Source organism: Cyanistes caeruleus, chromosome 1 (genome assembly GCF_971803275.1).
Source record: "Cyanistes caeruleus chromosome 1, bCyaCae1.hap1.1, whole genome shotgun sequence".
NCBI lineage: Eukaryota > Metazoa > Chordata > Aves > Passeriformes > Paridae > Cyanistes > Cyanistes caeruleus.
The window spans coordinates 105,630,807-105,657,058 of NC_141701.1; the positions used below are offsets into that span (position 1 = coordinate 105,630,807).

The 26,252-nt window shown below is 43.0% G+C and overlaps 1 protein-coding gene across 1 annotated transcript in view; it reads left to right on the plus strand.

Moving 5' to 3' along the window:
- The first annotated feature begins 463 nt into the window (after positions 1 to 463).
- The window catches only part of AOAH (acyloxyacyl hydrolase), a 75,623-nt gene continuing 49,834 nt past the window's right edge, over positions 464 to 26,252 (plus strand). Inside the window, exons 1-5 of the mRNA XM_023919428.2 lie at positions 464 to 616; positions 1,011 to 1,165; positions 14,614 to 14,709; positions 19,235 to 19,295; positions 20,396 to 20,495. Coding sequence (XP_023775196.2) covers positions 492 to 616; positions 1,011 to 1,165; positions 14,614 to 14,709; positions 19,235 to 19,295; positions 20,396 to 20,495 — 537 coding nt within the window. The 5' untranslated portion in view covers positions 464 to 491. The remainder of the gene's footprint in view (positions 617 to 1,010; positions 1,166 to 14,613; positions 14,710 to 19,234; positions 19,296 to 20,395; positions 20,496 to 26,252) is intronic.

Below are 26,252 nucleotides of genomic sequence, written 5' to 3' on the forward strand. Positions count from 1 at the left end.
TATGCCTTGTCTGAGGGATTAAAAAAAATAGAGCCAGGGAAACCTTTAGTTGTTGTGACTGCCAAAGCAGGAACTGCACAGGATTTCTCAAGGCTCTCAGGCAGCTGGAGGCTGCAAGCAAATGTGCTCAAAGCTGATGGGAGCAGGGGTTCAGCTCCCAGAGCTACCCTCACATTGGCAGCTGTCTCCCATCCCCCTGCCTCAGTCCCAGCAGAACTAAAGCCCTGGAAAAGCCCCAGCATGGCAGCCCCATCCCTCACGTCCCTGCGGCTCCGTCTTGAGCAGCTTCTTTCGTTTTTCACACTCAGTCCTCCCGAACGGAAACCGTGGTCAGAAATTTTACAGAAGCAGCCACAGAGATATTTTCTTTCTTTTCTGTGGAGGAGGGCAGAGGAGTGACAGCACAGGGGGAAGGGTTTGTAGAGTTGGGTTTTTTTTTCTTTTTCCCTTTTTGCAACACTAGTTGTTCAGGGGAGTGTCTTGTGTTATTAATGCTGAGTGGCTCTGGCAGCTACTGTGGTTCAAGGTCGTTATTCATCCGCTGCTATTGCAGGAGACACGGGAGCGCAGAGCCAGAGCTGTTCATCCAACCCTCTTGGTCCTCCCAGGCCAGCAGGTTGGGAAGAGCTGCACATGGGGCAGTGGGGTCGTGTGGGGGTGTGGAGAGCAGCCTGGGGCCAGGGCCACGGGGGCACCCTCCCAGGCTGCTCATGGTGTGCCCAGGTCTGTGGGACCTGCTGGGTTTAATGGTAGCAGGGCCTGAGAGGGGCTGAGGGGTCGGGAGAGCACCTCTATCTGTGATGTGCGAGTGTGGGATCCTCCATGCATACCATGAGAGGGCAGACATTTCTGTCCCCACCTGGGAATCTGTCCCTGTGTTACTTACAGCTGCACAGGCACGCCAGTCTCCTTACTCCTCAAGCTGCACTGACTCAGGACACTGAGAGTTAAGGGAATACAGGTCTGCTTGCACCCTTCCCACCTGATTTCTTCCTTTTTTCCTTCCTTAGGATGAAGGAGTCTAGGCAAACATTCCTTAATTTATTCTGCGTCCTCTGGCTCTTGCTTCTGCTGAAGGCTGCCTCTTCCTCCCCTCTGCCCCGTGGAAAAGACCCACGACCCCCTTCGCTCCCCTTTGGGCTGTACAAAGGACACACCTGCGTTGGTATGTATCCAGGTTTTGTTTGCCTGCTGGACTAATTCACTCCTTACTTCACTGGTGAGCTGGGAGTTGCTATTCGCATCATAAATCGCTCCTTTATCTGTTTCAACAGCTGTACTGCAAAATACTTGTAGTCTGCTGAAACAGTCACTGAAGATTTTGCAAGGCCATCATGGGATCTGCAATTATTTTATGATTTTGTTTTTCACTGGCTGCTTCTCAAAGTTCATGTTTTTGCTCTGCAGGGAATGACATATTGAAAGTTGACTTTAATGCCTGTAGGTCTGGGATCTGGAAATAGGATGTTATGGGGTCCTAGTGTTCCTTAGAGTTCACAATGCGTTTTGCTTAACTGGCTGGAAGGCGCAATTCCCTTCAGACATGCCCAGGGTCTCTTCATTGATTTCAGTTCCTAGAAAACTGTTCTTAAGAATGGTTGGTCCATACTTGAGCCAGGGATGTTTGTGGCCTGGATGGTGGTCTCTGGGTAGCTGGGTTGCAAAGGCTGCTTCCTCACATTTCCTTTCCTTTTTGTGTGCACACGTGTCTGCGTGAGCCATACTGAACTGGGGCGAGTTGGCAACCCCCTTCTCACGTGACATCAGTGACTGTGGTGATCCCCACAGCACCCAGAGCTGGGGGTAGGTATCCTATAGTCCCATCTGGCTAGGTGATTCCCAGAGCAAGACTGGTAACACTGGAGTCAATGTGAACTGTGGATATCTCTGCACCAGAGATGGAGTGCTTGGCATGGCACTCCATATACCTAGGGAGATGGGGTAGCTTATATTTTTCATGTGTGCAAATGGATATGTCTTATGCATTACAATCAAGTGATTTATTTTGTCATCAATGGGACTTGTTGATCTTGCAGGCCTTTTTCAACCTAAAAATTTCTGTGGTTCTTTTAGCTTCCCAAGGCACCTTTGTGCTAGAAACATAAACCCTGTCACAGCTCTCCATCCTTCAGAAGGAAATAATTCTTTCCACTGTGGGTTAGGGAATACAGTTAGAAATAATAATCCTAAACTTGATAAAAGTATGTTTTTGCTTCACTTCTGAGCCACCCACAGTACCCCTGACAGTTTTGGAGGGGCAGGGTGAATCAAACGAAGAGCAGGGTGGTGAGGGGGTTCAGACACCAGCCAGAACATGAGAAGGAGAGGTGAAAAGCAGAAATGGCTGTGAGGGGCTGTCCTTGTTTGGGCTGGGAGTCATGGAAGTGGTAACTGAGCAGCTGGCAGAGCTAGGGGGACGTGGTGTTGTTTAATGCTGAGATCTTAAGGCAGCTACAGTTTTGATGGCACAGGAAGGGCAGTGTTCATACTCATCTGTGGGATTTTTACACTGGTGGTTTTCAGATGTCAGATTGTGAGCACTGTCTGCCCTTTCTATCCTGTTGACCCAGAAAAGTTCTAAATTCCACACATTGTGTTAAAGTTGTCTTGTGCAAGATAACTTGTCTTTTTTTTTCCCTCCTAAAGGGAGGAGAGCTGTGCTAGCCCCATTGCTGGGACCACTGAGTATCCCTTTGTTCAGGGAGTTCAGGACTGAAAAGCATTGCCTCCCACACCAGTTTCTCTTTCTGAAGTGTCCCTTCAGCTAAAAGCATCCTTCTGAGCTTGACTCAGGGCCTGGACAGACTGTGCCCACCTCTGCAAACCACAAGATAAAAATGGAGTGTGGATAGTGCTAAAAGGGCATGAGCCAGGTCTGGCAGGGAGGGCTGGTGGCTGCTAGCCCAGATGGCTGCCTCTGGGTTTCACTGATTAGCTGCTCATTCGACTAACTCTCGAAAATAGTGTGTTCCTTCCTTCTCTCAAGCAGAAAGGGAAAGCCCAGAGGAATTGGTGGTTGCACTTGCTAGGGCTTGGAGCAGGGGTAATGCCAGCTCTTGCATTTGCTCTGGTGACTAGCCCTCTTAGGAGCAGAGAGTAAGGCAAGATCAGCTCGTGATTTCCTTCCAACAACTTGACCCCAGATACTTAGTTGGCTTAGTTTGCCATCTGGGAAGGTAACAAGAAAGAGACATTAGTACTTCTTCTGTGTCTTCTTGGCCTTATAGATCAAGGCCAAGATGATTTCACAGAATCAGACAGAATGATAGAATAGTTTGGGATGGAGAGCACCTCAAAGATCCTGTAGTTCCAGCCCCCCTGACATGGGTAGGGAAGCTTCCACTGCATCAGCTTGCTCAGACTCCTGTCCAGCCTGGCCTTGAACAGAGGCAGGGCTGGAGCATACACAGCTTCTCTGGGCAATCTGTTCCAGTGCCTTCTCACTGTCACCGTGAAGAATTTCTTCCTTAAATCTTATCAAATTTTTAATGTGAGAAATTCCTATTGCTAAATGCATAGGAGATTTTCTTGAAGAAATTGGGTTTTTTATGCAAGTTTAAATGTGTGGTCAGGTGTCTAAATCTTTCAAAGCTATCTGCCTCACTTTCCTCAGGGAAATGAGGTGGCTGCACATTGAATTTCTGATCACTCCTGTGTACCACCTGCTTGATTGAGATTGCTGTGTTAGTAGCCAAAGCCAGTCAGAAAGTGAATGCCCTTTCAGTAACAAAAATCAAGAAAATATTTCCCATTAAGCCTTTCCACTGAGAATATCACACTTCTTGAAGAAGTATGTGGAAATAATGTGACAGGAGAGCAAAGTGCAGCTCTGGTACCTCTGTTAAATGTGATACAACTTGGTTGCTTCCTCCTTCTGTTCCCCTTGCTTGCAGCACTGCCTGGGTAGGCACCACCATCTGCCCCAGTATATTCCGGTCAAACTGGCAAAGCATTTGGGTAATTCAAGGGTCTTCCCTGCCCTTAGCAGATCCTGGGGAAGGTATTTTGGGTAGGCACCTCTGTGCCAATATGGAGCAGGACTAGAGGAGAGGAGGGTGTGCCTCCAGTGAGGTTTAGACAGTAGTTTTAATCACCTTCACTAACTGTAGAGAGTCACATTGTTTTTTTCTGAATTTTTTTGAAAAATGTGGCTGCTTCATTCAGAGAAAGGCTTTTCACAATTGGCTTGATGTACAAACAAAACAAATGGAGGGTTCCTACCTACAAAGGGGTTTAAAACTACTGCATTTTAGAGTTATGGCAAAGAGGGGAAAAAACACCAAATAATAACCCTCCCAACCACAGGATCAGATGTAGCATACATAAGCAATTCCTAACCATCTAAGATAACTGGTCTGTAACAGCACCTAAACACAACCAGATAAATGGTCTTTCTTTGGCCTTGTCACGAGGAAAACTTTCCCAACATCTGACAGTCTTTTTTCTCCATCAGTATTTCCTGTCTCCCCAGGCTGCTAAAATGCCACCATTTTTGCATTCTGTGAAATCAGCTCAGGCCCTTCCTCTGGGCCTTCTGCACATGCTGCACATGGTATGTTTTTCTGTTTTTTTCCTTTTCTTATGAGGAAAAATCTCATAATCTCCCTTTATGAGAGATAAAAGGGCTTTTGTACGTTTTCCTACATACAAAAGCCAATGAAGCTGTTTTCCTTCTGCAAAGGCAGTGAGGTTTTGCTCAGCACACTGGTTTGGGAGCTGGATGCTGAGTCTGGCTTTCCTTTCTGAGTTGGTTAGTGATGGGCAGCATGGCTTAAGGGATTTATTTGGGATGAGACCTGAAAATCCTACTGCTGAGTGCAGTCTGGCTGTTTCAGTGTGGCATCCTGAGAAAGAGATGCTGCATACTTTTCTCTCAAAAATTAGGCATGAATGAACTCTTCATATACTCAGGTCTTTACTTTCCTATCTGTTAAATGAGGAAAATGCTGCCCATTTCAATGGGCAAGCAAAGTTTTACTTAAGTTAATGTTAAGGTACCCAAAGACAGTAGAGTAACACTGGTAAAGTGTTGACACTGGTGTTAATGTTTCATCATTTTTCTATTGATTTTTAAATAGATTTTAAATTCAATTCCACCCTTAATTACATCAGAGCCCTTAAAGGTTTTTTCCAAATTGCTCTGTTCTCTAGCAAAGGTGACTTCATCCAGAGGTACCTGAAGCAACCTCAGGAAAGGCAGAAGCTGCCCTGGAGGATGCAGAAAGTGGGGGAGACACTGAAAGAGGGATGGGAACTTCTGTATTCATCTCTCTTCAACATACTATGTTCTTTCCATGAAGAAAGGGAATTTGGGGAATGGTAGATTAGTCAGTTAAACATCAAATCGTAGAAAAATCCTGCAGTATTTAATAAAACTTTTTTAAAAACACCTTTCAAAAGTAGTGTCAGATTAATCTAATTATCTTTGCCTATGGGATGATGCCATGAGACATGGAATAAGAAGCAGATATTATAACTGGGCTTCAGTAAGGTTTTTGGCACTACTTCAGCACTAATCTTATGCTTGAGAGATGTGTGACAGTGATTAAGCTTCTACAGGGCAGAACAAAGCTGATGGGTAGTCTTGTTCAGAGAGTAAATGCAAGAGGCTCACTCCCTAAGAAAAAGGATGGACAAAATCATGTCTTTCTTGGACTTCTCTTTTGAACATACTATCATTCCATATTTTCACTAGCCAGGATAATTAAATTTGTGCTATTAAGTTAAATCAGTTCATGCAAAGCTGAAATTATTTGCAATTCCAAGTAAAATGGAGGGCAGAATTAAATTCAAAACAAGCTTGACAACTTGGAGTACCTGCATCTGAAAAGGTAATTTCAATATGGGAACGTTGAAGGCACTCACTTCAGCTGAAATAGTCAATGACACACACAGCAGATGAGGAACAACCGGCTGGGTAGCATCCCTAAGGAAGATCATCTGGGCTTGTAGTGGCACAATAATGGCATGCTGACACGCGGCACGCACCGAGACGTGCGAACAGAAGTCGGCTTGCAAGACATGTGAAGTAACCTGTTACCTTTCTCAGCACTAACAAAGCCTCAGAGGAATTTCTGCCTTCCCTTTTGGGGCTTTGCATCAAGAGTGATGCAGAGTGACAGGAGGTTTCAGAGAAAAACAAGCATAAGCTATAAAAGAAAGAGTGAATAAATTAGAGTTGATTAGTCTAGAGAAGAAAAACTCGAGAAAAGACATATCTGTCCCTGAAAACATTAAAGGTGTGATCCATTCTCCAGGTTCATATGAGCTATGGCAAGAAGTAACAGAAATGGGTACTAGTGGGAACATTCAGGTTAGGAAGAGGATTTTCCTATGACAGTGATCAGTGAGCAGAGTAATATGTTCCTGAGAAATCTGTAGAAGACCTCATTAGAGATCTTTACAAACTCTGTCTGCCCTGTCCCTTCGGAACGGCCTAGGTGGTTTAGATCATCTGTTAGGGCAGAGGATTTGTAAGAGGACTTACTCCAGGCCAGCATTTCTGGAGTTCTGAGCTGTGACTGCAAGAAGCATTTGCAAAGAGCAGCATTTGTTTGTTTTCTCCCCCACAGCAGACTGCCCTGCTCTATCGGCGATTAACTTTGGTTGCCCTTTTCAGAACGAGGCATTTAGTCAGAGAGCCCTCAATAGGGCCAGACAGCAGCGCTCTCCATTTCTCTGCTAGCAAGCAGAGATCTTGTGGGTCAGCAGCCAGAAAAACAAATTTCCTCATCTTTGTGCTCGATATAATGCCATTCTCAGCAACCTTTGCGGGTCACCACCTCCATTCAGCCAGGAGCACACAGTTCCTAGCATATGAAGAAGCATGCTTTCGAAAGATATTTTCAGCTCTGCTTGCATTAAAGAACAGGTGTTTCTGAGCTACCAGCAGAGTAAAACGCTGACCTCTACCTGCGTTGATTTGCGTGATAGTCATTGTCCTCAACAGTTTGCCTCTGTCTAGCTGTGCATGAGTGCAGGGATGAAATATGCCCCTTGGAGTGGCAGCAGGACCGGTGGCGTTCGGAGCTCCCGATAACTTCACACAATGGAACATGGCAAATGGAGTTGGAGGCTTTTAACAACTGCGCTCAGAAAGATTGGCTGTGCACACATTGTCTGGGGGGGCACCATGACAGAACGTATAATTTACAGCTCAATGGGTTCTGTAAAAAAGCCTTGCCCAATATCAGTGTAGCACTGCAATGTATTTTACTCTAAAAGGCTGGGAATCGACTTTGATTGCAGCTAAGTCAGTTCCAAGCCATAGCAGCTCTGCTCACTTCACCAGCATTGCTCCATTTAATCAGCAACAAAGTTTGACCTGATGATCAGCAATAAATACTAAATTTGACCATAACATTTTTCTCTATGATTGTACTTTAGCTAGAACAAGCACAGGCATGGGAATAGTACAGTAGAGAAACTAAAGCAACCACTCAGCAACTTTTCAGCAACTATTGGTAAAAATTTCTTTTCCAAAACCACCCCAAGTATTACTGAAAGCTTATGCCTGTAAAATGTAAATACATCTATTGATCACAATAAAAAATGTGCTCAGCATGCCAACACATCCATATCTATGTGTGTGTAAATGCACAATCACATCTATGTCCATTTGTAGACATGGGTAGTCTTGTACATTTTACATTACTGATGGTTGCCTTGAGTATAATAATCATTTTATTGATTGTATGTCTGGATGCTGATTCCCACGTGTGTGCCTCTCACTCTTGTTCGTGTGTTAACCCTACAGAGAACTACTGCTCATGTTTAAGGCAATCACTTTTACTGCTTTTAGGCACTGTATATCTGAAAAAAAGGTTTCTTGCATTCAGAATCCTGAAATGGTGAAGCCTTTGCAACAAGGATAAAGTTATCCACTTCCATTAACACCTCCTGCCAGCATCAGGGCTTCAGTAGACTTTCAATACCCTTTCCTGATTTGGAAAAGAAAAGTATGTTAGTGTCACACATACATACACAGGTATTTTTTCATATTAATACAAAAAACATTTCTATTGGAAATGCCTGAGGTTATATATATTTTTTTTAAATAGGGCTCTTTAAAGTGTAATATAGGAAACACTAGGGATACATTTGGTTGCCTTGTATGGATACCAGAGTCTTCCACTAGATGGAAACTGAATTTTCTGTACTATCAAAGTTGTATCAGAGTCCTTGTTGTATGTCTAAATGAAATAGAAACGAATGACTCTGAAGTTAGGGTGCCTGAGGTGGCCCACTGCTTTGCATGAGCAACAGAAATAATAACTGGTATTCCAGGCTTTGCTGGAATTTGTTACAAATGCACTCACAATGCTGCTATTTTGATATTAATATTTCAAAAATGTCCTTAGCCACTACACTATGTGTAATTTAATGCCTAGTGACAGGTCTGTTAATAGTGTACTATTTAGTATTTCCAAGATATTTCATAAGACTTAGCAAATTAAGGGTGAACGGGTCTTGTATATGCCAACATATTTGAATATGGATACCTATAATTATGTTCCATCACCTCAGTACCTCTGTAAAATACATTAATTCTGTAAATGGGATGGGAAACAAAGTCTGAGTTAAAAGACCTTATCACTCAGATCCATTTCCAAATTACCTTTCAAAGCAGCAAATCCTCTGGCTGTATATGGGAAGATAAGTGTCCTTACTTTGCATATACGGTTATGTCATTTGAGCTGAATATTTCAATTGCAATTCCAATTGCTAGAATGAAATCTTGAGGTTATAAAGGGCTGTTCTTTGAAAGTATCAGGTCAGTAATGAGACATAGTGCAGGAAGGCAATATGGCTACTGGGCCCTGTTATGAAAGCAATATGTAGTAAATGAGGTGCTGGCACAGGTTGCCCAGAGAAGTTGTGGAAGCTCAATCCCTGGCCGTGTTTAAGGCCAAGTTGGATGGGGTTTTCAGCAACCTGGTGCAGTGGAAGGTGTCCCTGCCCAGGACTGGGAGGTTCAAACTAGATTATCTTTAAGGTCCCTTTTGGCCCAAACCGTTCTATGATTATATGAAAATGAAAACATTCCTGTGTTGTAACTTTGCATAACCATGGTCTGCCTGTGCCTAGAATAGTCACGTGGATGTCCCCTTCTCAGAGGGGAAAACCTTATTTCATATTAGCTCCCCATGTGAATTTCAAAGAGGAATGTCTTGTTCCAGGTTGAACTGGAACTGGATTAGACAAATTTGGAAAGAGGTGTTTTTATGCCAGAACAACAGCTTCAGCACAAGGAGTAGCAATATCCTCTTTTGTAGACAGGTTCCTGGGTCTCCTCACCTTTAAGAGATGCCTTGGAGCTTAGGATGGTCTATAAATGGAAGAAGCTAAGACTGTGTTTTGGGAAAGTCTTCATCTTCTGTATAAAGCCAGGAATGTGATAAACAGCTTCATGTACCTGGAGCCTTGCTGGAGCAGACAGATTTTTGAGGCAGAAATTTGTCATGTCACCAAGCAAAGCTCTAGTTTGGCTCTATGAGGAGCAAACAGAGTGGCCTTAGGGTGGCCACAGCCTGGTCATCAAGATTTGCAGAGAGCTATTTGTGTCCACGGCCATTTTTTGGACTTATGTCTTCCTTGTATTCTAGGAGTGCATTTAATTTATGGCTGGAGGGGTGAGAAAGAAATCCAGCATCCAGAAACATCAGCAAAGGATGGCAAAGGAGATGTGCCAAGTGCCAGAAAACCCATTTAACAGAGTTCTACTCAGACAAATATACCTACAAATCTGAAACTTAGAGAGGCAGCTTTCACTATCCAGATACTTTTTGACATCCCTAGGTATAATTCTAATTATAGAGCCTTTCAAACTTGTGCGGCAGAAGTGGATTAAGTTAAATAGTCTGCTCAAACTGCCAGAGGCTTTACAGCTAAGCAATGAATTCCACTAGTTCTGATTTTATTATTGGGGTATGATTTTTTTTTTTCCTGAGCTTATTGGAAATGGCATTTTTTTATTACACACTACCTTCAAATATATGAAAAGAAGTACTTCCTGATGTGTGAGTTTTCACCTTACTGCACTGAGCAAAATGGCTATGGTCTTGTCTTATCTCTTCAGAAATTAATAGCAGATGGGACAAGCCATCGCTGAAAGCGACAGGCATTTATTAATACCAGAGTCTAGTTTCTAATGCCTGGTAGGTATGATAATGCCAATGAATTTCTTTCAGAGAAAAGCATCCTTCAGCCTGTCAAGGTATTGAAACCTATTATTGAAGTGAGACAGCAGAATCAACTTACTGAAAGTTGTTTCTAAAGAAAGTCTTGTGCAACTGTAAAAAAAAAAATAAAAATTGAGCTTTATTTAATGATGAAGCCTAATTACGTTGCCTTATATGTGTCCAGCTCATGATGAGAAATTAATCACATCTAAATATCTAGTAAATTAAAAGCAAGCAATAGCTGCTAATGACTGGCCAGATCTGGACATGCTTTTCTACTGATGCCAGAGTAGTAAAAAGTTTATATTCTTGCACATGTCATAAGCAATTAAAGCAGTGAGATTTTTACAGTCAAAGACATCTGATTTCCCCCTGCCCTTTTTAGATATGTAATTGTTTTCCATTTTTAGCCAGTGGAATTAAGACCCATTAAAAGCATTTCTGTTCCTGCCGCTCAATCCAGAGGAAGATGATAAAAAGAGAGCAGGTTTGTAGTTAGAGCAAGGATACTCTGAATTAACTTTCATTTATAGACACTGACCTCTTGAAGTTTTACCCATAGCCCAACACCAGAGATAAGTTCTCCTAGAGGATAAATCTGAATTACTGGGGAAGCATGTTTCCATGATAAAAACCAGGGAGCCTAGGTAGATTAGGCTGCCTCTGCTGCAATGAGTCCCCTTAGGACATTCCTCCTCCCTCCTCACAGGTTTCAACTTTATTCCTGAGTAGTTTAGAATCCCCAGCCCAAAAACAGCTCCCCCTGACATCAGCTTAAATAAAAGGTTTTGAGGTCAGCAGAACCAACACATAAGCAAGCATCCCCCAGGGCACAGCTCATGGCAGCAGACCACAAGGAGTAAGGAGAGGGCAACCAAGGACAACTGATCAAAGCCCAGATAGATGGGGAGGGCAGAGACCAGATCAGCCAAGAACACATGCTGGTGGAATGTGTTCCCTGGGAGCATCTTTCCTACCAGAGGGCCAGGAGACCCTCCAAATTCACTTCCAGAGACTCCAACTACGGTGCCTAAGGAGCAGCAGATCCTTTAGAAAACCAGCCAAGACGTTCTCTATCAGCTCATCCCATGGAGCGTGGCATTTCACGTGGAAAGGCTACATTTGAGAGGCGAGCATTTGGATAACCAAGGCGTGGTCTGCAGGTGCCCAAAGTGGGGAAGGTGTAATAGCACGAGCAGAAACATCCTCTCTGATGATGATGATGAGTTTATGAGAGCAAATATTTTGAAGCTCAGCTCTGTGGGTTTTTTCCCAAGTAGTCAGGCTGTTATTATTGTTATTTATATTCATGTAGCATCTAGAAGCCTGAGGTACAGCATTAAGTACTGCTCAGACTCAGTGTTGGCTCTGTTAATCCTCATGTGAAGCAGATTTGCCTTTAGGTCTGGTTCAATAGACACAAAGGTGTCTATCTGACTTAATCAACATGAAAAATTTTCTTTTAATTACTGTGAGACTGCTCCTTGACTGGGGCTACCTCCATTATTGTGTTTGTGATTAAGAATTCTGTTTTCTTTTTGCAGAGGTGAACCAAAAATAGCTGGTTTTGCTTGTTTATTTTTCTCACTCCCTCTGTGGTACTTTGACAAACATGTGAGAGAAACATACATCTTCAGTGGAAACTGTCCTGTTGTATAACAGAGAAAATGGAACTATCAGTGGTATTTTTATCCTCAGCCCAGCTTCTTGGGTTTTGAGCTGTTTGTCCAGAATCCCTTTTTTCTGCAGCCCCTGGCTGCAGGTGCAGGAGCACTGGGTTACACAGCACAGGTAAAAGGAGCAACACTTCTCTCTGCTGCAGTGGGTGACACTGTCAACTCCAACCTAAACAATTCTATGATACTACAGAATCCTCAAGCCCATGATGTAAAAGAATGAGAGGTAAAACATCAAAAGCTGTGCACCTTTTATGATATGAAATATGAAAGGATTAGCTTCCCCCTGTCTGTCTGCTTGGACTCCTTTTTGTCTTTCTGACTTCTAGACAGCAAGATTGATAGATGAACATCTGACCTTGGTAAGAGTAGGAAGGGAGACACAGAAAGATTGTGTGGTTTTGCAGTTAAGTTATCATTTAGGTAATTTAATTTTTCTGAGCCTCCATCCTCATGAATAAAATAGACATAGAAGCCAGGGGAAGGGTAGTCCCTGTTGTCTGTAGGTTGTTCATGTGCATTAATAGCATAGCCTTTATGTAATGACTTTTAGACATGTTATGGTGTGTTTTCAGGATCTGCAATGCCATCTCAATGCTAAAGGCTGGAGTCAGTCCAGCGAGGCTATTACCATGCTACCCTGGCAAAGGAGCCAGGGTCTGCTTTCTGCCCCTGAGGCAGGGCATGATTTGCACTAAAACAGCTGAAGTCTCTTGCTCTCTTTAACATCCACCCCCACAGCTGTGGGAGCGTTGGCTGTCCTATCCCTGGAAACATTTGAGATCAGGTTAGAACAGGGCTCTAAGCAACCTCATCTAGGTGAAGATGACCCAGCTCACTGCAGGGAGCTTGGACTAGAAAAGTCCCTTCTAACCCAAACTATTTTATGAAAAGGCTGTAGTAAGGTTAAAGCTGGACCTGAGAGGCCAGACCTGTTCTTTGAGACCAAGAGTTGAACATGCTATACCCTTCATCTTGGACCTTCCCTTTATTTTTAGTTTAGGTCTTTTTTATTCAACTATTTTTTTTTCCCAGCTCTTGTGTTTTTAATTAGCTGTTAATTCCTGGGACTAGTTAGCCTCTGGCTATTTGGGGAGTTGGGGAAGGGGCAGAAAAGAAGGGCTTCTTGCTTCAGGGCTTTTCTTGGTTGTATAGATCTCCATTTATTCTTCTATTCTTTTAGGCTGACTGGAGGTAATGGTTCTTTGCATGCTTTATAAATCACTCTGCAGAGGATTTTGAGTGAACATTTTACTTAATAAGTAAGGAGAAGTGGGCTTTTATCCCTGCAAAAGAGGTGACAAATTCACTGTAATTTCTTCTGGATAGAAGAAGTAATAGAAGAGTCAAAAATATTGGTCTTACAGCAAGTTCCAATTGCCCTTTTGTAAGTAAAAACCTTCTCCTTTACTTGCCATAGAAACATCAGAGTTATTTATGTTTAAAAACAGCACTTTGATTTAATAGCACATAGGTAGGGGTGCTTGGAAGGAATTTAGAAGCTCACTTTGAAGAGCTGGGCCAGTCTGAAAACCTGAACATTAGTGTTCTTGAGGTTTGGAAAAAGTTGAGTCTGCATCACATCAAATTGCTGCTGCTCACCTCCATTTCTAGACCCTGCTAGAGCAAGGTCTAGAAACATCTTAGAGATGAGATTGGTTGCACAGGAGAGGAACTGGGATTCAGTTATAGGGATTTCAAAGAGAAATCTTTATTCCAGGCTGCTGGAAGCTAGCACCTGGCTCCTTGTCTCCTGTCTGCCTGGGATACGTGCCTGGGATACCTCTAGGCAGGGCATCACTCTGGCTGCCAGGCCTGACTACAGTGGGCAGAATTGGCATTGCCAAAGCTGTATTCCTCACAAAACAGTGAAGCCACTGCAGAGAAAGCACAGTGCTGACCTACAAATTAAAATTGAGTTGAAATGAATGCTCAAAATTATTCAAAATCATGTGGATTTTGAATGACTGTTCTATGGGGATGACATTGAATCTATTTAATCCCCAAAACAGCAGAGGGAAAAGTGATGCACATCTCAAGAAACACTTTGCTAGCCGTGTTCACACCCAGATTAGTGATGAGAAATAACCAAATTCGTAGGTCGTAGGAAATGGTTTCTTTCCAGCCACAGAAGCAGAGCAGAATGAACTGTGAAGACATTTTGGTTTAACAAAAGTGTAGCTGGGCTCAGCAGCCCTGTGTGTGCTGAGCATCACTGAGCATCACAGGAAAGTCTGTGAAGAAGTGATGCCATGGGTGCTCTGTCATGCACATAGGTCTGTGGTGTGACTTCTCTTCTGCAGGCAGTCACAAACATTTGGTTTCCGGTTTTAGTACCTCTCTGTGAGGCTTGTGTGGAGAGGTATAAAAGTCCTGTTAAGTACAGACCTGTGCCTTTTTCCTTGAGAGATAAAATGAGAGAGCAGGTGACCAAGCAGGCAGATGTAACAGTGGCTATCCCCTTGACTCCTCAATTTTCAACCTTGAAAGAATGGAGTCATTTTTTCCAGGAGCATCATACAGTGCTGTAAAAGCCAGACTGTTCTGTGTGCTCCTCTGGAATCAGCTTCCTCCTCTCTAGTAGTTTACAGGGTTTGAATGAAGACAGGAATTCACTGATTGAACACCTATCTGCCATGGAGCATCTCTAGAAATGAAATGCCCAAAGATGCCAGAAACACTTCTGTGGTGCAGGGCACTTCCTAACATTTCCCCAGTAACGGCATTCCTTCTTTTTGTTCTTTGTTTTCTGGAAGGATGTGTGCTTGTGGTGTCTGTCATCGAGCAGCTTGCACAGTGGCACAACAGCACAGTAAAGGCAGCCGTGGAGAGACTGTGTGACTACATACCTGGTAAGTACCAAATAATGCGCCATATGTCGCGTCGGCGCTGATGTATCTCCCTGTTAATTAAAAACTCGCATGGGAACTCTGAAAAAACTTTATCCACCTCTTGTGCAGCATCTCAGATGCGTGTAGCTGGGAGATAGCAAGTTGTTATTTACAGGAAAGTCGGTGACAAGGCTTCACTTAGATTCAGAGCTGGGATTTTGTCCCCAAGTTAGAGTGAATGACGCTATATTAAGCTCCATGCACATGTGAACACCAACACATGCAGACCAGTTCCCTTCCTTTTTCTCCTCTTTGTCTCTTTGTTAGCAGCTTAAGAATAGATTCACTGTATGCCCCACTACTCCTCCTGCTTGTTGATACGGGTCTTTATAGCAACAGTGAAGATGAAAATGTTTTCAGCAGGTATGGGAATTGCTATTGTAAAATTTTTAAAATGAGATGAGGCTGACAGGTGTGAGATGTGAGCATTTGGTGTGCACAGAAAAGCTACTGATATGTAATTGGTGATACAGATTTCAAAAGCAGCAGCTATTCCATGTGACTATATATAAGACTCCCCTTTTTCTGCCCCTTATTTTATCTACCCAAAGGAGGTTGGAGCTCCACATGCACACCCCTAAATAGAGAACAGTTTGAATGCCAGAACAGCATTGTGCCTCACAGACCAATCATATAACTATTTAAGTAACTAGATCTCACATTCATGATATCTTTTTCATAGTATTAATGTAAAAAGATGGCTTAGGATTCTTCATTAAAATGTCATTTTTATATGATTTCATTAATTGTATCTCTGAGAAACCATCTTGCTCTGTAGACCCTAGTTTCACAGAAGCTATGTGTAGAATATTAATTCCCTTCTTTCCAAGGGAGGATTTCCCAAGGCAGAATGGGGCAGGGAGCTAATTGCTAGGATTCATTGATAGAATGACGCTTATCTGATTTCTATTCCATAAGTCATATCCTCAGTGTTTTAAATTACAGGCACATAACCATGAAGTTGCAATTAGAAGCACTGATCCTGCTATTAAAATACAATTTTCTTCTTTAAATTATGACATGCTAGCTCTGTGTTCATGATTCACTCAGTGGACCTTGTTCTTCTGACATGTCAAGATATTTCTTTTCAGCTGTCATTCTTTACACACATAAAATCCTATTATCCCTTTAGTTGAATCTGTATAATCCAGTTACCTTCTGAGATGCATGGATATACCCAGTAGAAAAAAAAAAACTGACCCTGAACTTGAAAGGAGTGAAAAATCCTATGGGTTGTATGGGAGCTACAGTGTAACCCGATTTATCCTCTCCTGGGAGGGGAACACTGCAGCCCAGCAGGAACCAACAGCTTCCTCTTACTGCTTGAAACAGTAGAGAAGCTTTGGATGCTCATGAGGAGCAAGCATACTAAAGCAGGTCATGCATTTCACATGGAGAAACAATTTCATTATTATGCACATGCCTACAATCGATGGCAAGAATAACAGCAACAAATTAAAGGCAGCGAGGCTTTTCTTAAGGCATAAAAAGGAGTAGGACTCCAAAACCCCTCGAAAGAGGGGTTTTTTGAAAGCCTCCTATAATTCTGATTACAATCAAGTCAGATTTGGATAAAGCCTTCTGTAAAGTTATGTGATGTTGAAGAATAAAAAATGCTTAGAGAAAAAGAGAGAAAATTTCAGTACCTGTCAGTCCCACTCAATCTCACAGGCTGTGTAGAAAACAGAACCACAGCCTCATTTGTATGGAAATGCTTGCAATATGTGTGATTCAATCGACATGGCAAATAAACCTATGAGAATAAGAAGAGTAATGTCACAAGCAAAGAAGGTTCCTGAGCAGATAGAAGGGCCAGGTCTGGGGGAAGGGGCAGTATTTGCAATGTAAGAGGTGCTGTTAGCATGAATGTATGTTTGCCTGGATACTGACTGTCTGCTTAATGACACAGAGGTGTCTGATACCTGAAATGTGCTTTGAGACCCTCTGCCTCCAGCTTTGCCTCTGAGTCATGCTCTGCTTCTGTGTTGACCACTGCTGTGTAAACACCTTTGAGCTCAAGTGCAAATGGCAACATGATAATAGCATCTTTTTTGCAAATATTTGTCCTCTGGGATTCAGCCAGCATTTGTGTTTCCAGGACTATGAAGCTATATAGGAAAACCTTCCAGACAGTTCTTAGGGGAACTAAGGGATCTTAGGGGATCTCTTGTAGCTGAAGCAAGTATATTCCACATTTTCTCTAATTTTTCCAGCATTTAGTTTTGTTTAAGCTCTTTTCTTGCCCCTGAACACCCAGAGTTATTCATCATTTTTTGTCTTTTTCTCTCCCTGTTTTCTGACTTACACTGTATCTTCCTAACAGAGATTTCTCTCTGCAATATTCTCTCCTTGTGTGTGTCAGCAGAGCTGGAGGTTTGCAAACACACGAATACAGCCTGGCTCCAATGGCAAGTCCTGTAAACGCTGTCTGTGGCTTTGGTCTTGGTGTTTTGTTGAAAGCCAAAGCCTGAATGGTACCTGAATCTTCCAAGAGGACTTTATGTGCTCAATGATAATTTAACATTATTACTATTCCTTTTACCTCCCATCATTTTTTTACACTACGGGGTAATTAAACATTAAGTTTCCTACATGCATAGGAAACCAGTGTGACCAGCAAAACACCTCCATCAGCTCCCCAGAGCTGATAGGCAGTCCAACTCTCCTCTCTTCTCAGACACCAGGAGAGGTTACAGCAGCCAGCTGGCTCCTCCAGAGACAAAAATGTTGTGGAAGCCAGCTGGTTTGGGAAACTCATAAGGAGACCATCACTTGTGATGCACTGGGGAGGTGTTGGGGAAGCCAGCTATGTTTGCCTGCAGGCTACTTTAGGGAGCCAGATACCCCACTGGCAAGCCTCATCAGAGGGTGTTCTAATCAGCAGTGATGCCAAACACAGGGTTATTGATGTCTGCGACTTCCTTCATTTTAGGTGAACAAGAATAAAATCTAATTCTAGTCAGGAGACCAATTTTTACTTGCAGATTGCTTCTAAAGAGGCAATAGTGAGGAGTTATGCTGCAAAGGAGGCAAAGAAATGAAGCTAATAACTTGATTGAAATAAAACATCTGTCATGGGATGAGAAAAATCAGCTACTGTAGTTTCAGGAGCTGCCTGCAACACCATGAGTCGGAGAGTGCTGGGGAAATTATCTCTTCATTCCCTGATACACCTTTCTGGTGCCAGTCCTCCTTTCTCAGGTGCAGGTTGCCAGCTGGGGTGCCTGCAATCCTGGCAGGAGAGCAGCTGTGGGAGCAGGAGCACACCCATGCCCACCAGTGGAGTCAAACCCTGCCACAAGGATCTGTGCATCCACACAGCAAACCTACCCACCTTGCATGCAGCAGCCCCCTGGCCCTGGGCACATCCAGCCTGACACTTGTTAAAATGGAATATTCAGCCCAAAGTTAGAGGGAAGCGATTGTTTCAGGTGTTTCTATGGCTTTTCTCTGGCAAAGATGAGAATACTCTGTGCTTTCTTCCCCAAGTACAAATAGTTATCTGGCTGGGTAATGGAGGTGCAAGAGAAAATGACAACTCTAAGGAGTTGGAGGAGCTGCAAGTTTGTTGTCAAGGCACTTGTGTGAACCTTGTGTTCACATTCATTGTGTGAATGTCTCTTATGACATCTCACAGCACCACCTGAGCTGGAGCAAGGTTTCACACCTCCATTGCAGGATGTGTGCATGGTTAACCACCTTTATTCTGTTCAAGCCAAGAAACAGACAGTTTTCCTTCACGGAACTGTCAGATCAGTGCCCTGCTTGTATTCTTGTATGCTTGTATGCCCCCACTCTTCCTCAGGGTCTTTGCTCAGGTGCACGGATCACCTGTTATTTTACAACAGCACTTCAAAGAAATCTCTGATGAACTATCTTATTGACAACATGCTTCACAGATATTAAGGAAACCACCTGAGCCAGCTTCCCAAAAAGGCACACGGCTGTAGACTGTGAAAGGAAGCCAAATGGAAAGTGTCAGGTATTACTTTGAATACAATTACTCCTGCACAACTCCTGCTCTACACAAAACATATTCTCTTAACTCCACAAGCCCCCAGAAGCTTCCAGGCAGTTCTAGGAGTAGCAGCAAGCCCAACAACACTTTCTGTGCTTTATGTGATTGTTTTCTTCTTTCAAACCGACTGAGATGTTTGTTTAAGTTGTTTAGAAGATGCTGTGTCATGCACAGTTTCTTTTAACTTTTCCATTATGCCATATGCAGAAAAAATTAACAAGAGCTAGTTATCCTTATTAGTCTTTATCATGTGACTTACCTAAGGCCAGGAGGATTTTATGCAAGATTAGAAATTCAGATTTTCCCATTCTCTGGTTCTACACTGAGGTCACAGATGCACATGCCTTCACCTAAGGTAAATCAGCACTCACCTTAATGAACCAACTGCTGCTATATTTGGACTGCTATGAAACCAGTTTCACCATGCTCAGTTACTTTAAAAAAATAATAAATTATTATGTTTTCTAGAAAAACTGCAAGGCTTCTGTTATGTGCTTGCTGAACTCTACGGACCACACATAGCTGAACTGTAAGTACTCCTGTGTCCTCTCAGATTTTTGCTTAATTTGTTCTTGACATGTACAGATGTGCTGTCAGGTTGAAGTGGAGGGATTTCACTCCTAAAACCACATTATTTTTAAAGCAAAGATGCTTCAGAGTGATTCTGGTTTGGCATTTGGCACAGCTATTCCTGAGTGAATAAACACAGGCTGCCACTGGTAACCATTTTGATATTCCATTTAAATCTCAGATCAGGCCCACCTGATATAATTATCTTTTGAAATTCAGCTCATTTGGCTGAGGGAGGAATTTAAATAACTCGTGTGTGTGAGACAGGTTCTATAAAATCACACTGTTGTTGCTTGGCTCTTGCTTTCCATTCTACCTTTAATCATGCTTTCTAATTGTCAGCCCCTACATGTACTCAGCCCCGACCTTGATATGCACTCTTGGGGAAGCCTACTATTTAATCTAAGTGATTAAAAAAATAAAATGTAGGTCATTTTATTCCTCTTTGAAAGTTCTTAGTTTAATTAACAGAGCTTTTACTAGACCTTCTTCTTCCTTAGGGCTTTTATTTTTGTTTTTAAAACTAGCCAAGGAGCTGCAATGTGCTTACAGGACTAAGAAGTGCTATAATCAAACATTTTAATTTAATTCCTGATTAGCCCAGAGGTGTGTCCCAAAAAGGAAGAAACAATCCTAGCACTCATGCTTGGTGATTAAAGGTTAAGGATCTTTGAAGGATTTCTGGTTATTTTGTGGAGTTAATGATTGAACATTCATATGTGCCAAATTGCATATGCATTAACTTTAACCTTTAAATCTTTGTCAGGCTTATGATTGATTAAAAAATTAGAATGGTTATAATGCATTTGATTCAGGTGCTGCATGTAGAGCAAAGTCCTTTTTCATCATCCTGGCTTCCAATTTTAAATGCAGAGTAGGATGTCGTGGCAGGAAATCGTTCGAAGCCAGCACTGTACTGAGCAGCGGTTATGGGCCACGGTGAAGTGAGCTGAGATTATTGTGTGGCTTTGGGAAGATTTAGCTTCCCATGGAAATTGCTTCTACTTTCAAGAGCCCAGAAAAACATAATAGTCTTTGTTTATGCACCATTTCATTCAGCATAGACAAGGAAATGAATGCCGATGTGGTTTGCCATTCCTTGAGGCTGTGTAAACAGGATCCAGGACAACCGCTTTGTCATCTCTACTCTCCTCCAAAGGTGAGTTGTTTTCCCACTTTTCTTAAAACTACTGCTTGTGGAATGTCATTTAAGCTGGAATTGGGCAGTTTGAAGGCTTCCACTGCACACACGTTGTCTAGGAAATAAACATTTAGAACACGGACATTCCTAAAAAATGTCTGTTTGAACAAAAGGTGTGTAACACACATTACCTGTGTGGACCATCACCAGCTGGGTTGAGGGTGTGTGGGAGTGACAGGGCCAAATTCTCTGGATCAGTGAGTAAGAGTGGGGACTTCACTGTTAAGCAGTACAATAACCCCAAAGCAGACACTCAGCTGAGGTTCACCCACCGCGTTACCACGGCATGACGAGTGATCCCCACATTGCCTGATCTGCCGTGACAGCCTGCGTGGGCACAAGTTACCTGCTGCAAACGTAGGGCTATTTGACTTTGACTAGTCTGCAGTGCAAGGGGTTTAAGCTAATGTGCATTACCTTTTGCCAAAGGCTGAAATCATATTTAATTACCCGCGCTTCTCTGATGCACGGTTACTTGCTACAACATTTGCACGTCCTTGATTGCATGTCCTGGACCTTTGCTATGCTCACACAGATACATATCTGCATAGGTGTCTAAACATGTGCTGCTTGTTTTGGGATTCTTTTGGTTGTGAGTAATTTTTTCCAGCCCATCCATCATGTACCTCCAGTCAAACTAAAACCTGTGAGTGATGGGGGTTGTTTGGTGGTGTTGAAAAGCAAGCCTTTCACTTCAGCACCTATTTTTGGAAATATTTTTCCCTACATGGATGGAGAAAGGCTTCTACTGACATGCTGCATGAGATGTTTCACACAGGGTCTATTCCAGCAATCATTGAAATCAGACAATCTTTCTACAGGCATCAGTGATCTGCAGTTCATCTCCAAGATGGATTTAGTTCTGCCAGTATTTAAGGTCTGGAGAAACACTTGCCTTCCAAGGATGGCAGTAACATTTGGTTTATAGCAGGTGTGGGTCTGTGCTCCACAATACCTCAACATGGAGATCTATGGGTGTGCAACCACACAGGGGGTGAAAGAAGACGAGTGCAAGCAGCAGAGAGGGCCCACACTGACCTGACTCAAGGAGGATATTGCCCAAACTTCATCAAACAGGTGCCACAGAAACCCCCCATCCTGAGCTGAGTGTCAGAAGTGCAAGAAGGTACCTCTTGAAGTGAAAGAGGATACAGGCAATGAACTTAAAGAGAAAGATGGGCTCATCATGGCTGCACAGTGGGTTAGCTAAGGAGCCTGGAGAGACGGGCTGTTTCAATCAAGGTGGCTCCTGCAAAGAAATGAGAACACCTGTGTTGAAATTCTAGGCTGAGCAGACAGAGGGGAAAGGATGCCAATCATGGGGTTGCTGTCACATCTTTGTGAGCTCTTACCCATCTCCCAGAGCAGGTGTAGGACCAAGGTGTTGTCTCCTTCCACCTCCAGCAACTGCTTCAATGAGTGCGCTGTCCACAAGAAAAACAGCTGAACATGGTGGGCCTTTGGTTTATTTATTTTTTTTTAACAAAATTTGGACTCTTTTTTTGCATGGCCTGGAGACTGTCCCTCTGAGTGAGTGGCTCAAGCAAATACTCTTCCCTCCTAAGTGGTAGTTAAACCCTTTCTGTCAAGGTATTTGTTTCTCAGCAGGAATAAGGGAACTCTACCAACAAAATGGGTTTTTTTGCATTGACTGTGCCCTTCTTTTTGACTCTCCTTGTTCTCCAAGAGAGCATGAGGAGATGGGAGGAGAAGAGCAGTGGTTGGAATTCATGCTCAAGTGGTTGATAAATTGCTCATAGTAACTCTTGACTAGTCAGACTGAGTAAAGATGAATTATAGGTGAAAAAAAATTAATATACAATCAGAGACACAGGTGCATAAAATGCAGTTTACCTCACATTTGCTTCTTTAGTTTGTAATTTGATTGATCACTTCAGTTTTATGAGTCTGCAAATGTTGGCGCAGTCCCCTGCTGAGTGTTTGAACAAGACTTTAATACTAATGACTGTTCTGTTCAACTCTATTGATTTTCAGGTACTTCACTTATTCATTTAGACTTTTGGATGCCCATTTTCCCAGAATTAGTATCATATTTGCACTGGAAAAGGGAATGAAAGAAATAGCGTTGCCTGTCCTTGGAAGGCAGTGTAATGCTCTGGTTTTAATTATCTCTAAGGTGGAAAAATCAACATGTATCTGCTTTTTCCATCATTAGTTTATTTCCTTCTGTTTGTGCGCTGTTGCTTTGGTGAGACTGTGTGCTTTGAGGAAGGAAGAGCCCCTTCTTCAGAGGCCTTTCAAACTACTTAATGGAGACAATCTGTGTAAATGATACATGCATCATTTTACACACTTCCCTGGTCTCTGACAAATTAGTCCAAATTATTATTTTATTTTTTTTTTGCCAAGCTGCCTAGAGCTATTAGCACTCTGCGATTATTCTGGAAGACTATGCTCTAATTATGAACGAAAAATATTACTCTGTTCACATGGAGCTCAGTGTTCTCAGCATGGAGCTGGAGGAGAAGGGCAAGGGCAAGAATCCAACCCAGGCAAGGGCAGCCCCCTGTTGCTGGGGCTTGGGCAAGGAGGGCTGCTCTGCTGGGAAGCAGCTGCAGGAGCAGACCTCTGATGTTGGTGGGGAAGACTGGAAGGGGCCTGTGCTGCTCCTGGATCACCAGCATAACTGTGTGACCAGATGTCCCCTGTAATGGGTCCCGTGAGCCCCTTCTTGCACCAGTGGCTTGTAGGGCAGAGCAAAGGTCCTTCTCTGCCCTTTAGCATGAGGGTGGCCACACTGGGGTCTCCTTTAAGCAAAGAGGCAAATTAAAAGAGCACATCAGAAGTGAAGGCTTTCTAAAAGTAGTTGCAAAGTGGACAGTATCTGAAGCTGCTGTAAAATGCTTTGTGGTTCCAGGTACATCTGTAATGTGCTTTGTGGTTTAAGCCATATCAACAGCAGATATTCTAATATGGGCTGCCAAAAGAGTACAGGCATCCAAGATAGCTGGTTTAGGATGAGTGAATAATGTTTTACACAAAAATGTTTGTCAGCTCACATGCTGGAGGACTTTCTGCATAAGGTCATGTAATACAGGGGTGGTCCTCAAGTGAGTGAAAAGGGCTGAAGTAGGGTGAAGAGTTTTACACACTGCCTACCAGCTCTCCTTTCTGGCCCTGGGAACAAATGGGTTTGCAGGAGATTATTCTCAGCTTGTCTCTAGATTGTTTTAAGCCAGTTGGCCTGTTTGGTTAAATGGCAATACTTAAATTGATTTGCTGGGAACAGAATAATGGCTTGACTTCAGCACTGTGGTCGTGCTCTAGCAATCACTAAAACAGTCTGTCTTGGAAGTTTGTACTCCATCTTTCTGCTTTTCAAGGTGCCTCTTCTGCTTCCTATCACTTTCATGCTCTGGATTATCAGAGACCTCTCAGCTGCATATTTTGTCTTAATCTCCATCAATAGGATTTTGGTGGAAGTCATTTTACATCAGCCAAAATATACATACTTATGATCTTATAATTTTATCTTGCCAGAATAAGCATCACTGCCACAAGCACTCATGTTTTTTTGTGTACCCTCTATCAGGCCTTTCACTGGCTTTCTACAAAGCGAAATCCCTCACAGATATTACTGAGGTCAGCATGCTGTTTGACAAAGCAGGAGCCAACCAATTCTGGGTGGAAAAAAGAAACCCTTTGGGGTTAGTAAAATAAAAATACTCCTGCTGTTATCTCTCATTCATCTTTCTCAGTTAAAATGTGAGCTTCTTCCTGGGAGATGAGACAGAAGCAAACTCCAGGGTGGGAGTGCTTCTGCATTCTTCACTAAGAGCAGGCTGCCAGTCAAAAGTAGACCTCATGACTGGGACCTGATTCCTTCTTTTGAGACCACAAGCAGTAAAGCAAGCATCTAGGAGGCAGGATAGGTCCTATGGAGCAAGATGCCTTCCTTTTAGCCTTTGATTTTGGAAACAGGTAAAATCTACTGAAATGTGAGTTTCTGCTGCAGCCAGAGCTGAGCCCTGAAGAAACTACCTATAGACAAGTAATAGAAAAAGGCACAGTATGAGTGCTAGTTCCTCCTCTTTAATTGTTTCTCTGCATTTCCTGTGCTCCTCTTCACTGGCAGAAAATAAAATGAAACAAACACTACCCCAACTGAAAACCCAAACAACCCCAAAAAGCCAAATCATACCACCCCAACATTCCACCAAATAAATCCAAAGGAAATAGGGTGTCATGGGGTTTGCAAGGTGGTGCATACAGCTGTGCCATGCCAAAGTAGAAGCTGTCTCAGGCAGGACCCTTGAAAACAAGCCTTGGAGATATTTGGGGTGGGATGGTGGCAGACAAAAGTGTGAGGACAAGGAAGTGTTGCTCATGAACAAATCCCTCTTTTAGCCGTGCTATTTGACAAGCTTTACAGAATTTTACTATCTTGGTACTCTTGGTTAAATGATGATGAAAATGAGTTAGGAGGGAAACTTGGAGTGTTTTGTAAATATCTGGTCTCCTGGGAAAAAGCTGGCTAACAAGGATGATAAATGAGAGAGAATTAGAGTTGGTTCATGCATTTGTTTGCGATGAGAAATACATCTGTTTGCCAAAAAAGAAATCATTACTGGGAACGCGTGGTCTCTGTGGAGAACACTGAAATAAGGCAGTGAATGAAATCCCAGAGACACCCCGCCCTCAGCCTCATCCATGGTTGGATCTCTTGTGCACACAGGGTGACAGGCTGCTTCACTTGGGGTGGATGGTGCTGGCTGCTCCCCAGGACTCATCCATCCGCTGCTGAAGCCTAGGGAACCCCCTCCTTGGTGGTGTTCTCATGCCATGGGAAAGAGAGGAGGCTCCTTGCTAGCCAAGGTGCAGCAGGAGAGGCTGTATGGGCAGAATGGCCTCCAGTGGCAGGCTTGACATGCTGGTGTCAGCCAGGGATTGCAGGTGAGCTGTGAAACCAGCAGTGTTTTCTTCCCAGTGGGTGTTTCAGCTGCCAGTCTTCTGCAGTCCAACCCAGGTCTTGGCTGAAGTAACTTGTGAAGTGAGAGAAGGTGTCAACTTCAGTGCTTCAGAGACAGCATTTTCTACAGGCAAGGTCAAGCCAGCCTTTTCCTCCCTTGTTTTCTGCTTTCTGAGTGCAGTGTTCCCACAGCTTTCTGAAGCGTGCATTTCTCATGTGTTGCTGCTGCTGTCTGCAAGAAAGGTCTCTCCTACCCTGCCCAGCAGAAAAGGATTGATAAATCCTACTTCTCTGGGAATTTCCCTTCTATTATACTCAATTTCAAACCATTTTTCACATCTGCCTCTCAAGTAATTTTATTGCAGAAATGACAGCAGCAGGTATTGTACAACATAACTATGGCAAACATAAGATGCATGATTGGTTTTGGGGACAGCAGTTGCCCAGGGGGATGAAACTAGAAAACAATGTCTTGGCTCATTGCTAACTTCTCTCATCTATTTGTGACATACCCTGATTTTTAGAAGACTACAGACACCATGAATTAAACATGTATTAGCTACATATATTAATGTGACACATATATTAAAACCCAGCAGCTTAGAAGTCTCTGTTCCTTGCTGCTTATGCTTATTCGTCCGTATCCCTTTGTGTTGTTCACCATAAATTTTTGACCCTTGAATATCATGGTTAATTAATTTGCTTTGATCACTGCCTAAATCAATTATAATGACATGCTAAATTTTATCCCCAGCACAAAAATGCTGGCAACGATTACTGTAAAT